Source organism: Numenius arquata, chromosome 7 (genome assembly GCF_964106895.1).
Source record: "Numenius arquata chromosome 7, bNumArq3.hap1.1, whole genome shotgun sequence".
NCBI lineage: Eukaryota > Metazoa > Chordata > Aves > Charadriiformes > Scolopacidae > Numenius > Numenius arquata.
Window position 1 is genome coordinate 6,395,851 of NC_133582.1, and position 13,723 is coordinate 6,409,573.

The window sequence follows — 13,723 nt, forward strand, 5'->3', positions numbered from 1 at the left end:
ATATGGAAGTGATGAAAACTCCCTCATGGTGCTTGGCTCTGGGCTCCCTGACCCAGAGTGGACACTGGTGGGCAGCTTGTGTGGTGCCTCCTGTCCTGCACCTTCTGTGCTGCACAGCCTTCATGCCATACTGGGCAGGGAAATGGCAGGAGCTGCGTTCTCCTTGGTCTGCCCATAAAATTATGGCTGGGCAAGGCCCTGGTGAAACACTGCCTGAGGCAGAAGGACCAGGAGAGCAGGCCAAATCCCTGCAGGGGATAAAGTTCCCCCTGCAGGGAGGACACAGGTTTATTGGTACTACTAAAGAGCTGCGAGAAGTGTAGAGGTCTTATCAAAGACTTATGCCTAAATATTTGATTAGGTTTTGTTTCTCCCTCTGTTTTATGACCAGTCAGTGACTTGGGTTCATACCACATCAGCATCATGTTAAAGGCAGAAACTAGGTGAGGGGTGTAGGGCCAGGGAATGGGGGAGAGGCAGGAAGGGGCTGGGGATGGTATGCACAACCATACAGAAGGTTTCTGTGGACAAAAAGTGGAGCAGAGGCAAAGAGTCAACAGAGGCTGTGCATTGGGTGAGACTGAGGAGAAAAGAGGCTGGACAGGCAGAGATGGGAAGGGATGGAAAATGTTGGGTAAGGCCAGAGGGGAACCACTGGGTAAGGCCAGAGTGAAAATGTCAGAAGGAGCAGAGAGAAGACATCAGGCTCAAACGGTGCCTCATCCCATCACCAGAGTGGTGCAGGACAGAGATGCTGCCTGGCCCCTGGAGACGCATGAGTCTCATTGGGCTAAAGAACCTCTCAGACTGTGTCCCAAAGGAAGGAAAGAGGTTTTGGGGCAGAAGGTTCGCAGAAAGTTCCCCCATAACATGCCTTTGACTTGCAAATGAATGGGGAAGACCTTCTCAGCAAGCAGGAGATGCTGATGGCACGTGGTGCAGCAGGTCTAGGTGAAGACTGAGAAGTAGTCCAAAGCCCAGAGAAATGCTTTGTGGAAGGAGGCAAAGTGAGGTAGCTTAAACCGGGAGAAAACCCACCCAGTATCCGATGGAGGAGAGAGCAAACTTTCAAGTGGAGGAAGCTGCTCTTATCCAGCAGGAGACACGATCCGCTGTGTAACATGTTAATTCTCAGGGATAATGTAAGATAGAAATCCGCTAATTTGTACTCAAATTGGGAGAGCTACAAAGTTGTGAGCTGTAAACAAGCCACTAAAAACTGAGGAAAATTAATGACAAAATGTATTGCATCTTGGCATTTGGCAAGCCCTTGTTTGCTTATAATTATGTTGGGTCACATGTCCTTATGATTATTAGGCTTAAAAATGGTGAAGAAAGGTGACCCGTTGCTATTATAGGTGGTTAAATCTATGCAAAGAAATGGGGAAAGAGCACTATTTTCGATGTTCACATGACAATGTCTGAGAAACAGTGGGATTCAGAGCTGTTCTAACATCTTATTTTTGAGTGACACGAAAACTCAATGATAACCCCATCTTAATCCAGTATGACTTGAATATTGGTCAATCTCAGAATGCAAAATACACAGGGGCAGGAGACATATATACATCCCTTTAAATTTTGCCCTTCCTTTGTTCTTTGCCTGGACCTAAACACTGGCAAAAGGAAAAAAAAATGAAACAAACCCATGCATAGTGATTATTCACAGGAATGTCACGCCACCGGAGGTCTTGGCGCTATACCTCATGTTGCAGAAATGAAAGTGGCAGAAATTGCACCCAGTATGTGTGTGTGTTTGTTGGGTTTTGTGTTACACAGGTTGAAAGGAAGGGTTGGAGGAAGCAGAAGGAGCGTGACTGAGGTCTGTCCTGCCGGCTGAGGAGGAGGCATGCACGGTGCTGGGGCTCAGCTAAGTGAAAAAGAAAAATAGATGAAGGGAAGGGGAGCAACTAATGGGCCAACGTAGTACGTGCTGAAAGGTTTCATGTCTGCCCCAGTCTGCAAAGAAAAGTTGCCTTGTAAGCAGATGTCAGCACAGTGCAGATCAGGGAAGGGCACATTAAGGTATACTTAGGTAAACTGAAGGTATTTAAGTCAACAGAGACTGATGGCCCTTCCCTGGCGGTACTGGGAGTACCAGCTTTTACAGTCTGTGAGCTGTAAACAGGTACTTCCGAGGACTCCTCACAGATGGGTGATACCCCTGAGAGAGGTTGAGGGTGAACACAAAAGCTGGCTTTAAGCAGGGGACAAAAGAAGGATGTTGGAGTTTTGACGTTTGGAAAGAAACTGGGACAGACTCGTGATCTGTTTGTCTGCTCTCCCCCCCCGCCCCCGCCAGAGTTAACGAGATTATAAAGATCATTCGATGTGAATCTTTGCAATAATTGACGTCAAACCAGTCTAATGTCCTTGCAGACAGTGTAACTGGCTGCCTTAGCGTAAGCAGGAGGAAAAGTAGATTTGAATTAAGTTTTTAATTTTTCATTACTAAACTAGGGAAATGTGGTTGGGATGAAACTGTGACTTTGAGCATGGTTGAAGACCAAAGAGTAAATGCCATTACTTTGCTGTCAAGAGATATTAAATGACATCTCACGGATTTCATCCTGGAAACTACCAGTCAATACTTTCAATAGTAATGCAAATGACAGAACTATAAAACTCGTGCATGACGGCATGCTTGAAAGAGTAACAGAAAATTTGAGGTCTGGGATCAGAATTGAAAGTTCTCTCACCACATTGGAGAAATGGTCTGGTGTCAATAAGAGGAATTTCAGTAAAAGAGAACATAAAGAACTGCACGGAGTACTGAAAAATAATTGTACAAATGCAGAAAAGGAAATAAGTAGCTAATTATCAATACTACACTTGTCTTAGTTCCTTATTTACAGCAGGGAAAGCACTCTGTCTTCATAAAGGCAATCAAAAACATCAGCAACTAAGGAATTTGTTTGCATTACCAAGACTACAGAATTCTAACGATTCTGCTGTTGGGCCAATGTTAAGAAATATTCATATTGGCACAGGACCAGAGACAGTTTTAAAGTAAATGGACTGAACCGTAACAACTCACCAGGCTTTCACCCAGAAGAAAGCCAAATGAGAAACTGTTGAACCAGCATTTACATTGTTCTTTGTGTCACAGCAGTGGAAGGCGACAATTTTCCAGTTCTTTGGAAAAAGAGCTGCAAGTGGAATCTGAGAAGCTACAGACCACTCCACTGGACACATTAGCTACCACCATAGTAAAACCACATAAATATAGTATATATTGAAGAAGAGAGAGAGACAGTATGACTTTTCTTGAGTGATGTTATGCACTGTAAGTATAATAGACTTCTCTAAGAAGTTAATGACCCTGGAGATGAGGGTGATCAAGATGACAGAGTTGTTCTGGTTTAAGGTAAAACAGAACCAGCTTTCTATTCAGTCACTGAATTGGAGACACGGATTTGATGGGTGAACCACTCGGTGGATAAGGAATTGGCTGGATGTCCACACTCAAAGAGTTGTAGCCAATGGCCTAATGTCCAAGCAGAGATCAGCAATGAATGGTGTTCTTCAGGGGTCAGTATTGGGACATCTTTGTTGGCGACATGGACAGTGTGATTGAGTACACCCTCAGCAAGTTTGCCGATGACACCGAGCTGTGTGGTGCCATCGACACAATGGAGGGAAGGGATGCCAACCAGAGGGACCTGGACAGGCTTGAGAGATGGGTGTGTGTAAACCTCATGAAGTTGCACAAGGCCAAGTGCAGGGTCCTACACATGGGAACAGGCAATCCCAAGAACAAATACAGGCTGGGTGGATAATGGATTGTGGGCAGCCCTGAGGAAAAGGACTGGGGGTGTTGATTGATGAGAAGATCAACATGAACCAGCAATGTGTGCTGGGAGCCCAGAAAGCCAACCACATCCTGGGCTGCAACAAAAGAAGCATGGCCAGCAGGGCAAGAGAGGTGATTCTACCCCTCTACTCCACTCTCATGAGACCCCAACTCAGTCTGCATGGAGTACTGCGTTCAACACTGGGGCTGCCAACACAAGAAGGACATGGACCTTTTGGAGCAAGTCCAGGGAGGACCACAAAGATGATCAGAGGGTTGGAGCACCTCTCCTATGAAGACAGGCTGAGAGAATTGGGGTTGTTCACCTTGGAAAAGTGAAGGCTTTGGGGAGACCTTATAGCAACCTTTCAGTATTTAAAGGGGGTTTACAAAAAAGAGAAAAGGAAGTTACAGAATAATACAGAATTAAAAGCAACTGGAGAAATGTCTGTGCCTATGGTCAAATAAATGAGACAGATGAAGCAGAAGGCAGACAAAATCCGGGACAAAAAAGGGAAAGAGCAATTTGGAGAAGAGGAGGATCCTTGAATGAGGGAAAGAAAAGGAGTGAAAGAAATGGAGGTGAAAGGAGGGAAGGGGAACACAAGTTACCAACAGGGGAGTTGGAGAGACTCCATTGCGTTGGCCTGAAGCCCACTCTGGGCTCCTCACTGCACTCCTGATACCCAGCACTGCTGGTGTGTACGGTGTCAAGTCACAACACAAACTGCTGGTCTTAAAAAGGAGTGCCTTGGGACCTGAGAGTGCTCAGTGCTCGCTGTTGATAATGTGCTCCTATAGACAATGCTTTCAGCGGGCATTTTATGGGCTTAGCGTGCACTCTGAAGATCTGATCTAAAGACAGCTTGCATTAGTAAGCTTTGTTCATGCAAATAAATGCTTTCAGGATCAATCCTGAAGATAAGATACAAGAGCAAAACTCTAGGACAAGAGAACAGCTTAAGGACTTCTGGGAGGTAAAGGAAGAAATCCTGTTAGGGATGAATTTATGAGGCCAGAGAAAGCATTTGGAGGGCAAGAAGGAAGAAGCTGTGTAGGAGGCAACCTCAGTGAGGGTACCAAGATAGACATTTTGTGTGATTTACAGAGCATAGAGAGCTTGAACACAACGTGGCTGGGGTACAGAGGAGCTGACAGCACAGAAGTCCTATCCAAATTCAACAAAAGCAAGGGAAGGTAACTTCAATGTTGCAAATGTTCAGAGTGATGCTGAGCCTTTGAGAAAGGACTGGACAGGAACCATGGCCATAATGATGCAAGGTGGCTCCCATCACTTAAGAAGAGTGTTGCTAATTGTAATAATATCTGAAAACGTCATAAAGCGAAAGATCTGTGGCCATGAAAGAGACCTTGTGATAACAAGCCCAGGGCTTATTGTAGAGGATGTCATGCAACTGCTGTAAAAGATAGTTCTTGCTGACAGAAACATGCACAGGGAGCTCTGGAGGAGTGGAAAACGAGTTGCTATTTGGAGACCAGAGTGAAGCAAAATGATTATAATGTGCCCAGGGAATGGTAGGGACATGACTGAAAACATGAAGAGGGTCTCTTAGCTAAGATTAAACAAACATAATCCATAAATCTTGTACAGTGAAATCTCTTCTGCTGAGAGTTTTTTGTCTGAAAGGTGGCTATAATGCTGTCCAGGAAGATTTTAGTGTTAAAAGAGATTTTTTTCCAGCAATTAGCTCGGGCAGAACAACCCGGGCTCGACTCCAGGCCAGTTTTTTTCCTATTGCTCATCCTCTCTAGCAGATTCTGCAAGCCTAATTAGCAACACAGGCTTTGGCCCTTTTGTTGGCATAACGATGCTGTGACCTTTAGTGATCCTTTGTACCCTTCTAGTGACCCCCATGCAGCCTGGTGGCTTTCCAAGAGCCTGAGCAGTTGGGAAAGCAGCAGACAGCCCTGTTGCCGATGCTCCGGATCTCAGCTTCTTCCTGTAGGAGTTTTGGCACCATGGATTTAGCAGGAGTAAAAAGCTTTGCAAACCCCGCAGGATTTGCACCCGGCTGACTGCAAACTGCGAACAGGTCTGCAAGGTGAGAAAGCTTTTATTTTTATATTGCTGCTCTTTGAAGTGAAATTCCTCTGAGGTGATTTGTCCTGGAGATTAGCAAAAATAAGTAGTTGAGTCTTTGACTGGCACACAGACATTTTTACAGTGAATTACAATATTGGAGGGCTCTGTAGTAAGTCCTACGCAATAAAGCTATCTACTTTGCTGCTTTCACTATGACTGTATGCATACTATGCCTACACTTATTTGCCATTTTCTTGTCACTGTGTCCCAAAGCTTCATCAGCTTTATTTCAGGAATTATTTGGGACCTTTTGCAAAGTTCCTGTCGTGCCAACCAAGTCCCCAAAAGACTGTGGTGCGTGCATGAACTCTTGTGGGAAAAATCATGCACTTCTGCTCACCCTTCTTCAAGGTTGTTCCATCTCACTACAGAATGACTACCTCGGGGTACCTGCAGTGCCAAAAATTGTGACACAGAATGTGTCTGACCCTGCGGCCCTCCATTCACCATATCAGCAGGGGTGCAAAGGTTGTGGGGTTAGCTGGACTTGGGTAGGTGAAAGGACAACCCCTGGTGCTAAAAATGGCAGAGCAAATGGTGAGTTTTTATTTGAGAGCAGAGTTCAGAGCAAGTGAGTCTCCTTGGAAGAAACTAACACTTGCAGAATGGCACCATACAAATAAACATGCTTAAAGTCTGTGTATTTCCTTCATCAACAGCACCATGAGAATCAGGAGCAAAGCTGGACACGTCTGTCGACGACAGCAGGATGCTGGCAGCACACCCAAGGTGTCAGGTCTCTACAGCAGGTGCCTGCATTGCCTGCCAACACCAGTGGCTGGCACTGAGCCCTGGCAGTAGGGCAAGCGGATGGTCTTGTACCCCTAAAGGGCTTCTGGAGGCTAGGAAGGCCATGGGTGCAAATCAAGCCACCCTGAGCATCCGGTGGTGGTGTGGAGCCAGCCTTTTCCACTTCAAATAAATTTCCCCCATCAGCCTCCAGTGAGGCACGTGGCTTCTTCAGAAGATAAAGGCTGCAGTGAAGGGATGGACTTCCATCCTGGTCCTTACCACAAGCCTTATGGAGCAAGAGATGACAGTGCTCAGAGAGAAGTAACAAAGTCAATTGCTGTAACGTCTTCTGCATAATGGATATTCAGGACTGAGTCTTGAAGCCAGGGGGAAACAGTCAGTAACAAAATGCTCAGGAGCAATCTTCACTGCAAGCTTTTTCTGATGTTATATAGCATCCCCCTTTGCTTTGTTTTGCTTCCAGAATCTAATTCTGTGATGGAAATTGGCCTTGACTTTGACCGAAATGCAAAGGAACCGTGTCTGCTTCAAAACCGTCTGATATGATCAGCATCTTAACGTATAGGGAGCTACACATGAGTGCAAAGAGGACTGGCTGTATCTTTAAGACAAGGTGTCCTGTCATACACAGATGCTGGGCAAACATGATCTCCCACTGCAACGGAGACAGTGACCACAATCTCAGGAGGTACCTGGAGTAACTCTGTATACAGCACCTGTGCACCAGACTGTGCGAACACTGCACCCAGTCCTGATGTCAACCCTGAAAAAGCAGTGAAGGGACAAAGGAAAACAAGCAAATGACAGCATCAAGGTTTGGGAAACATCCTACCATGAGAAATACAACCAGCTTAATCTTTTTAGTATACCTAGGAGGAGATGAAGAGGGGGCTTGATCCATCTGGATGGAGAAGAGACAAGCTATCATAGAGTAGGAGAAAATGGATGGAAGCCAAAGTTAAAAAATACTTGCAATCTATTCTGACTTTATCTGACATTGTAGGTAATTATCAGAAATTACATGTTTGGTGTACAATCCATACAGAAGACTTCATTGCTTGTGCTTAGCAGGAAATCAGATGGATGACCATAATTGTCCTTTTTGGCTTTACAAATTGCAAGACTATTAAAACCATTGGTCTCTTGTGGCTTATGCCGTCGTAGGGGAAAGTGAGCGCTGTAGCAGGTACCACGCTGCTGATGGACAACCCTACGACCACACAACCAGCATTGTTCCTCTCTCCCCGTCAGCCCTCCTCAGCGTCAGTACTGCCCTACTGAGGCAGAAATAGGCCAGAAATGACCTCCCAGGCCAGCGTGGGCACGTTGGGAGGGCTGTGGATCCAGCTTCTCAAAGCTGCGATACCTCAGGGCTTTCTGACGGGCTTGTCCTGGCACAGTTACACCATATATGCAAAGCACAAGGGAAGAGGCAGCTCCTAAGTGAACAGAATAGGTATTTCTTTTCCATTTTCACATATTTTTAACACGCTTCTCTGCTGTGACTTATTGTATCGTCACTTAATTGCACTGACACTGTTAAGGGTTTGGTGCAGTGGGAGTTTTTTGTTAAAGATGCTAACCAAGGACATGGCTGTGTGTACGTGTTCTTCTCTGCTGGACACTTTTCAGCTCAGACTGTGGTTCCTTGTTTCTCACCCCTTTATTTTGCTACAGTCAGCACATCACCTCTGCTGCCACTGTCATGAAACCTCAATGAAAACAGAGGTTTCATGGCTGTCTTGCATCCATACTGCCTCTGGGAACGCGTGTCCAGAGGGCTGGTCGTGAACACAGCCACTTGCATCCATTTTGCCAGTTGTACCTCCACGAAGGTGACGTCACTGCTAAAGCCATTTCCTGTGTATAAGATGGCTCATGGACCCCTGGTTGCCTGCAATCACTCTGTAATGTAGCTCTGACTTCCTACAAGGGAAAACAAAAAAGCGCTGTGCTTTCTATGATTCTTTGATTCTTCCCTTCCAGCTTTCATCATTTTTTCTGAAGGCTAACAGGAATGGTTTGAATTTCTCATGACCGTGACACTCCTGCATTTCCATCCCCACACACTTTGCAGTATTGATGGTGATGCGGAATCGTTACAGAACAGCAACAGTGAATATAGCAAAGAAGGAATAACATAGGTTCAGTCTGTCACAAGCAGAAGTACACGACATTTGAACAGTGATCTAAAAATATGTCAGCTATATCCTCCAAAAAAACCCAAAGGATTTTTTCCTCCAGGTGTACCTTGTTATGTGCCTGAGTAGAAAAATCCTCATAAAAAGTTCCAAATATTCCCCAAATAGAATATAAGTAATCAGAATTCAGTTGTAGCAAAAAACCTTCCTCAAAACCTCAAAACTTCCTAAAATAGCTGTCTACAACATAGTGGGAGAAAAACGTCACACAGCCTTTTTTTAAGAGACAGAGAAAGAGAAGAACAGACAATATTTTAAATAACTTTAAATGTCTTAATTCAATACACTGGATGCTCTGTTTCCTCTGATAACTGACCACAGCCTTGAAGTTTGCAGAGACACTTTCATTTTTTTCCTCTCAAAAGGTCTATAAACGAATAGTATGGGAATAATAAAATAAATTCTGAAGGTCTTAATCTGAGATCTCAAGATCTAAGCTTCGGCGAATGCAACAGTCCTCATGGACCTAAATTTCCTCTCCGTTTTCATGTAAATACACTACCACATTTTAACTACAATAAATATAAGTAAATGCTTCTTTTTTGCACCCTTTCAAACTTTGAGATACCTCACAAACTGATTTTTTTGGGGGAGAGCAATGATTTTCACTGCAGAAAGTACCTTAAAACTTACTCATTGGCAAAAACAGCAACAGAAAATATTTTTGACTGAGAGATCACAATCTGCAAATGCAAACTCTAATTATCTGTTAGTCATTATATCTTCACCTGAAACATTACATTTGTCCAAACTGTAGCAATTTGAATGTAAAAAAAAAAAAAGAGACTCACCTGCCTTTTTTGTATACCTCATGTATTTCTTTTCCTTGCCGGTGGGCTCTGCATTCAGTGGATAAAACCCATCCCCACAACAGCAGGAAGATGCTAAAATGCATTTTATGGACAGTCAACATGTTACCTGAAGGTTCTGTATCCAGAAATAGTCCATATAAGAAGAAGAAAACCAAAATGAAGATCCTGTTCCTCTTTTTAAGACATTATCGGTCTGATCGTTATTGGAAGGATGTTTACTCATAGAAAAAATCATCCTGCAGTATTTAATCTGGACACTGGGGAAAGCAATTTCCACTAAACCTATAAATCCTTCTACGTCAGATGGCAGGGATTTTCTAGCAGTGTTGAATTCACGTATTCTCAGAGAACAATTATTTTTTGTCAAAACAGGCTATTTTATTAATTAGTTTAAATTGAACCCCTTTCGAGTACCTGTGGGAGATGGTATATATGTGTTTCTGCCTGGTTAACCAAAGCAGCGCAGTTAGTCAGGCAGGTGTCGTTAGTTGTTCTTTAATCACTGAACATATCTGTGTGGCAGTGATGTTTGCTACAGGCATCCCAATAGATTGAAAAGTGATAAGTGTATCGGTTTCCAGCGAAAACTGATTTCCGTTTAGCTCTACAGGACCACGTTCTGACCCTGTGTGTTTTTCTACGTTACTTTAATAGAGGGTGGTTCTGTGGCTGGAGTGGTCGGTGCTTTCAGAACTTGCAGAGTCTCCGGAAAGCTTCCTGGAGTACCGAGGGATTGGGAGAGGACAGGATGGGGGGGAAATAGCTCTCCTCTCTGCACTGGGATGTTTGAAGGGACCCTGGCGAAGCAGAGCAGCAAATGCCAGAGCTGCAGGAGAGCTTCAGGGGCTGGTGTGTTGGGTCTCACGTGGCTGACACAATTTAGCATTGGTGCTAAAGAAAACAAAACAGCGTGGACAGAAACACACGGTCAAGCCAGACACATTGCCCATCTCATTGGAGCTCACCCCCCTTCCTGCATAACCCACAACTGTGTTTACTCTCCTTCTCCTCCATGCCTCCCCACAAGGCCTTACAGCTCTGGTCCCACTTATGTCTTATCACAAAGACGTTGCCCACAGCTCTGCAGACACCACCAGCCCCATCCCATCCCTTTGCTGACATGGCTCCTCTTCCTCTGCCTGTTACCCATGGATTTCTCTTTTAGACCAGTTCATCAAGTCACCCATCTCTTTTCATGAAAGCCTTTTCTAAAAACCCTGGGGAGCAGATCTCTACCTGCTCTTAGCTGACAAAGCCTTACTGACTTCAGTGAGCATTTACACTGCCCCAGGATCCACGGAAACAACACATCAAAAGCCACTGAAATTTCAATCCATCAACCAAGATCCAATTTAATGATTTGCTGGCCTAAAACATTTCCTACACAATGTCATGCAGGCTTCAAGAGATGGGCGATCAGTCACCAGCAGTTTGTTGCAATGGTTAATCGCTGTTGCTGTTCAAAGGAGTTGTACCCGTCTTATCTTTGAAAATTATCTGCGTTCAGTTTCCACTGATTCACCTATTCCTTCTCAAGGAGGATAAAGAGTACCTTAATAACTCTTCTTTTCACCTGTACACTTTTTCACCTGATGCACTTCTCTTCAGTCTTTGCAATAATCTATATGAAGTTTTAGGACATCTTACATCAAAGGAATTTTTTCTTCTCTTTGATACATTTTTGTTACTTCATACACCTTTAGAAAAGAAATGCTAGTCCCTAGAGGAGCAAATGGGGATTGACAAGCAAGGGATAACTATGAATTCATTTAGCTGCCCTGGAAAAGCTGGAGGTCTCTTGGTACACATGAGAGGAGGGAAACACTCATCTTCTCACTAACGGAGGGAATTTCCTAAAAGAAGACATAGAGAAGGCCAAAGAAAGTGTGTTCAATTCCCCTTTTTTGGATCATTGTGTGTAGAAAAGTTGAAATATGAGCAATTCATAGAAAAATCCTGGAACAAATCACCAGACAACTTCTAAACTCCTGGGAGATATTGACTGGATGAGGGATAGACACGGACTCATGAAGAACAAACATCTCACAAAGAACAAACACGTTAAACTTAATTTCTTTCCCCAACAGGCTTCATAGCCTGGGGAGAAGCAGTAGATTTAGATAAGCTTTCAACACCATCTCACACAACATTCTCATAAGCAAGACAGGGGAGCATGGGATATTCGTAGGCCTGATGCAAAACATGGCTGGCTTTAGCCGGGTTTATCTTGCTGTACCTCAAGAGCAGTTATCCCTGACTCCATGCAAGAAGTAGCAAGTTCTGCAAATGATCCAGAAGGAAGCGGTGAACCATCTGGGTGCACAACCCAAACTGAAGGCTTGAAAGGGTAGAAATGGCACGGCATATGTCTCGAGATATGCAAAAGTCACTTCAAAGAGAAAAATACTCTATTCCAAATGGTCACGATATACAGAACAAAAAATAATGGGCTGAGAGATTAGTAAGGGGAAAAACGAGGTTAGATACTTGGTTAGATTTTAGGAATATTTTCTAACAATAAGGACAGTGAAGCATTGCAGTAGATTACACGGGCAGAGTGTAATTGCCATCATTAGAAGCAATTAAGACAGGTATTGCTAATCCTGGTTTAGGACAAATAGTTAGAGTATATTACTTCTCAGGGTCACTTCCAGCACTATTTCTTTCTAATTCTCCCAGAGGGAAAATGGTGGGCACTTGGCATATGACAATTAGAACAAATGTGAAAAATTCAAGTATCCGGGGAAAAGATAAATGATGGCTATGTGCCTTACATACAAAAAATAGAAGAAAACAGAAAAAATTGAACAAAATATATTTTTCAGTGTTGTCCTCAAATTTTGCTTAGTCTTATATGCCACCCTCAGCTCCTGCTGAGCTCGATACCCACCAGCTGGCACTGCTTTGCCTGCTCCAGGGCTTTAGCTCTTCAGTCACTTTGTTCCTCAGGGGAATTCGATGGGACCATGGGCTTTTACTTAGTTACTGAGGACATCTAAATGCAGGTTTCCCAGGCTACTTGGGACTCTAATCCTGTGTTTCCTGGGGTTTCATTGACAAAGGATGATAAGAAATGTCACAACAGTAAACATTTCACTCTGTTTGACCCAACTATGTTATTATAATTTGTTAAATAAACAAGTTTAGAGCCAGATAAAGATACATTTTTTCCATTTGGCCACAGAAAAGTCAGCTATTTGCCTGATTCTATTTAAAACCTGTTTATTTCCTAAATGAGAGCCAGAAGAAAAAATTGAGACTTGTTTTGCCTTTAAGTCAGTTGTGTCAGATACTGGTCAGATGCTGGTCAGATGCTGACCAGAAGTAGAAATCCAGTCTGGAGAGCAGTCCCTCAAGCCTGCAGCCACCATAGGAAACCAGAGATACTTTCAGTGCCTGAAAGGGCCAAGTCACAATGCCATGTAAGTGTCTGCCACAATGATAACTCCAGTCAAATCATGAACCCAGCCTTCTCTTGTTTAATTAATTACCCAAAGCTTCAAATTGTGCAGTAATACACAGTATAGATCATGTAAATACCCCTGGAGCTATAATTAGACTGCAGCAGCCACGCATAAAAGACCCTATAGTATTTACATGTTCTAACCTCTTCCTAATGGGTGTCTGCCTTTAGATAAAAGCTTTTCGTGCAAACATGGATGAATGTGTCACCGTATCTCTGTTGTGATTTACATTTGCAGAAGCTGGAGGAGCACAAGGGTACCTGCGTGATTGATAGGATGCTGATTGACTTCTGGAACATTATTTCCCCTGTCCAGCTCTGTGTCTTTCAGAAACACCACGCTGTGTCTCCAGGGCATGCTGGTCAGAGTATTGTTTTTTAATTCTTTAGTGCCTTTATTTGTCAGATACTTTAAAAATCAGGCTTAATATGAAGCTAGTGGGTTTTCTGAATCCATTACTTGTGTCCCTTTTTAACAACTGTACTTGTGCTTTGGGACGTGCTCTGCACAAGATTAAATATGTCAACTGGATCCTTCATGTTTGTTGGATATAGGACCATCTCCAAGGAGAATATTAGTACAGATGATTAATAGAA

The 13,723-nt window shown here is 43.7% G+C and overlaps 1 protein-coding gene across 3 annotated transcripts in view; it reads right to left on the reverse strand.

Annotated features, from left to right (window-relative positions):
• LOC141466921 (gamma-aminobutyric acid receptor subunit rho-1) overlaps positions 1-9,764 on the reverse strand; it is a 29,564-nt gene extending 19,800 nt beyond the window's left edge. For all 3 annotated transcript variants that reach the window (XM_074151082.1, XM_074151081.1, XM_074151079.1), the window contains exon 1: positions 9,643-9,764. In XM_074151082.1, the coding sequence (XP_074007183.1) occupies positions 9,643-9,764 (122 nt within the window). The remainder of the gene's footprint in view (positions 1-9,642) is intronic.
• Positions 9,765-13,723: the final 3,959 nt, after the last annotated feature.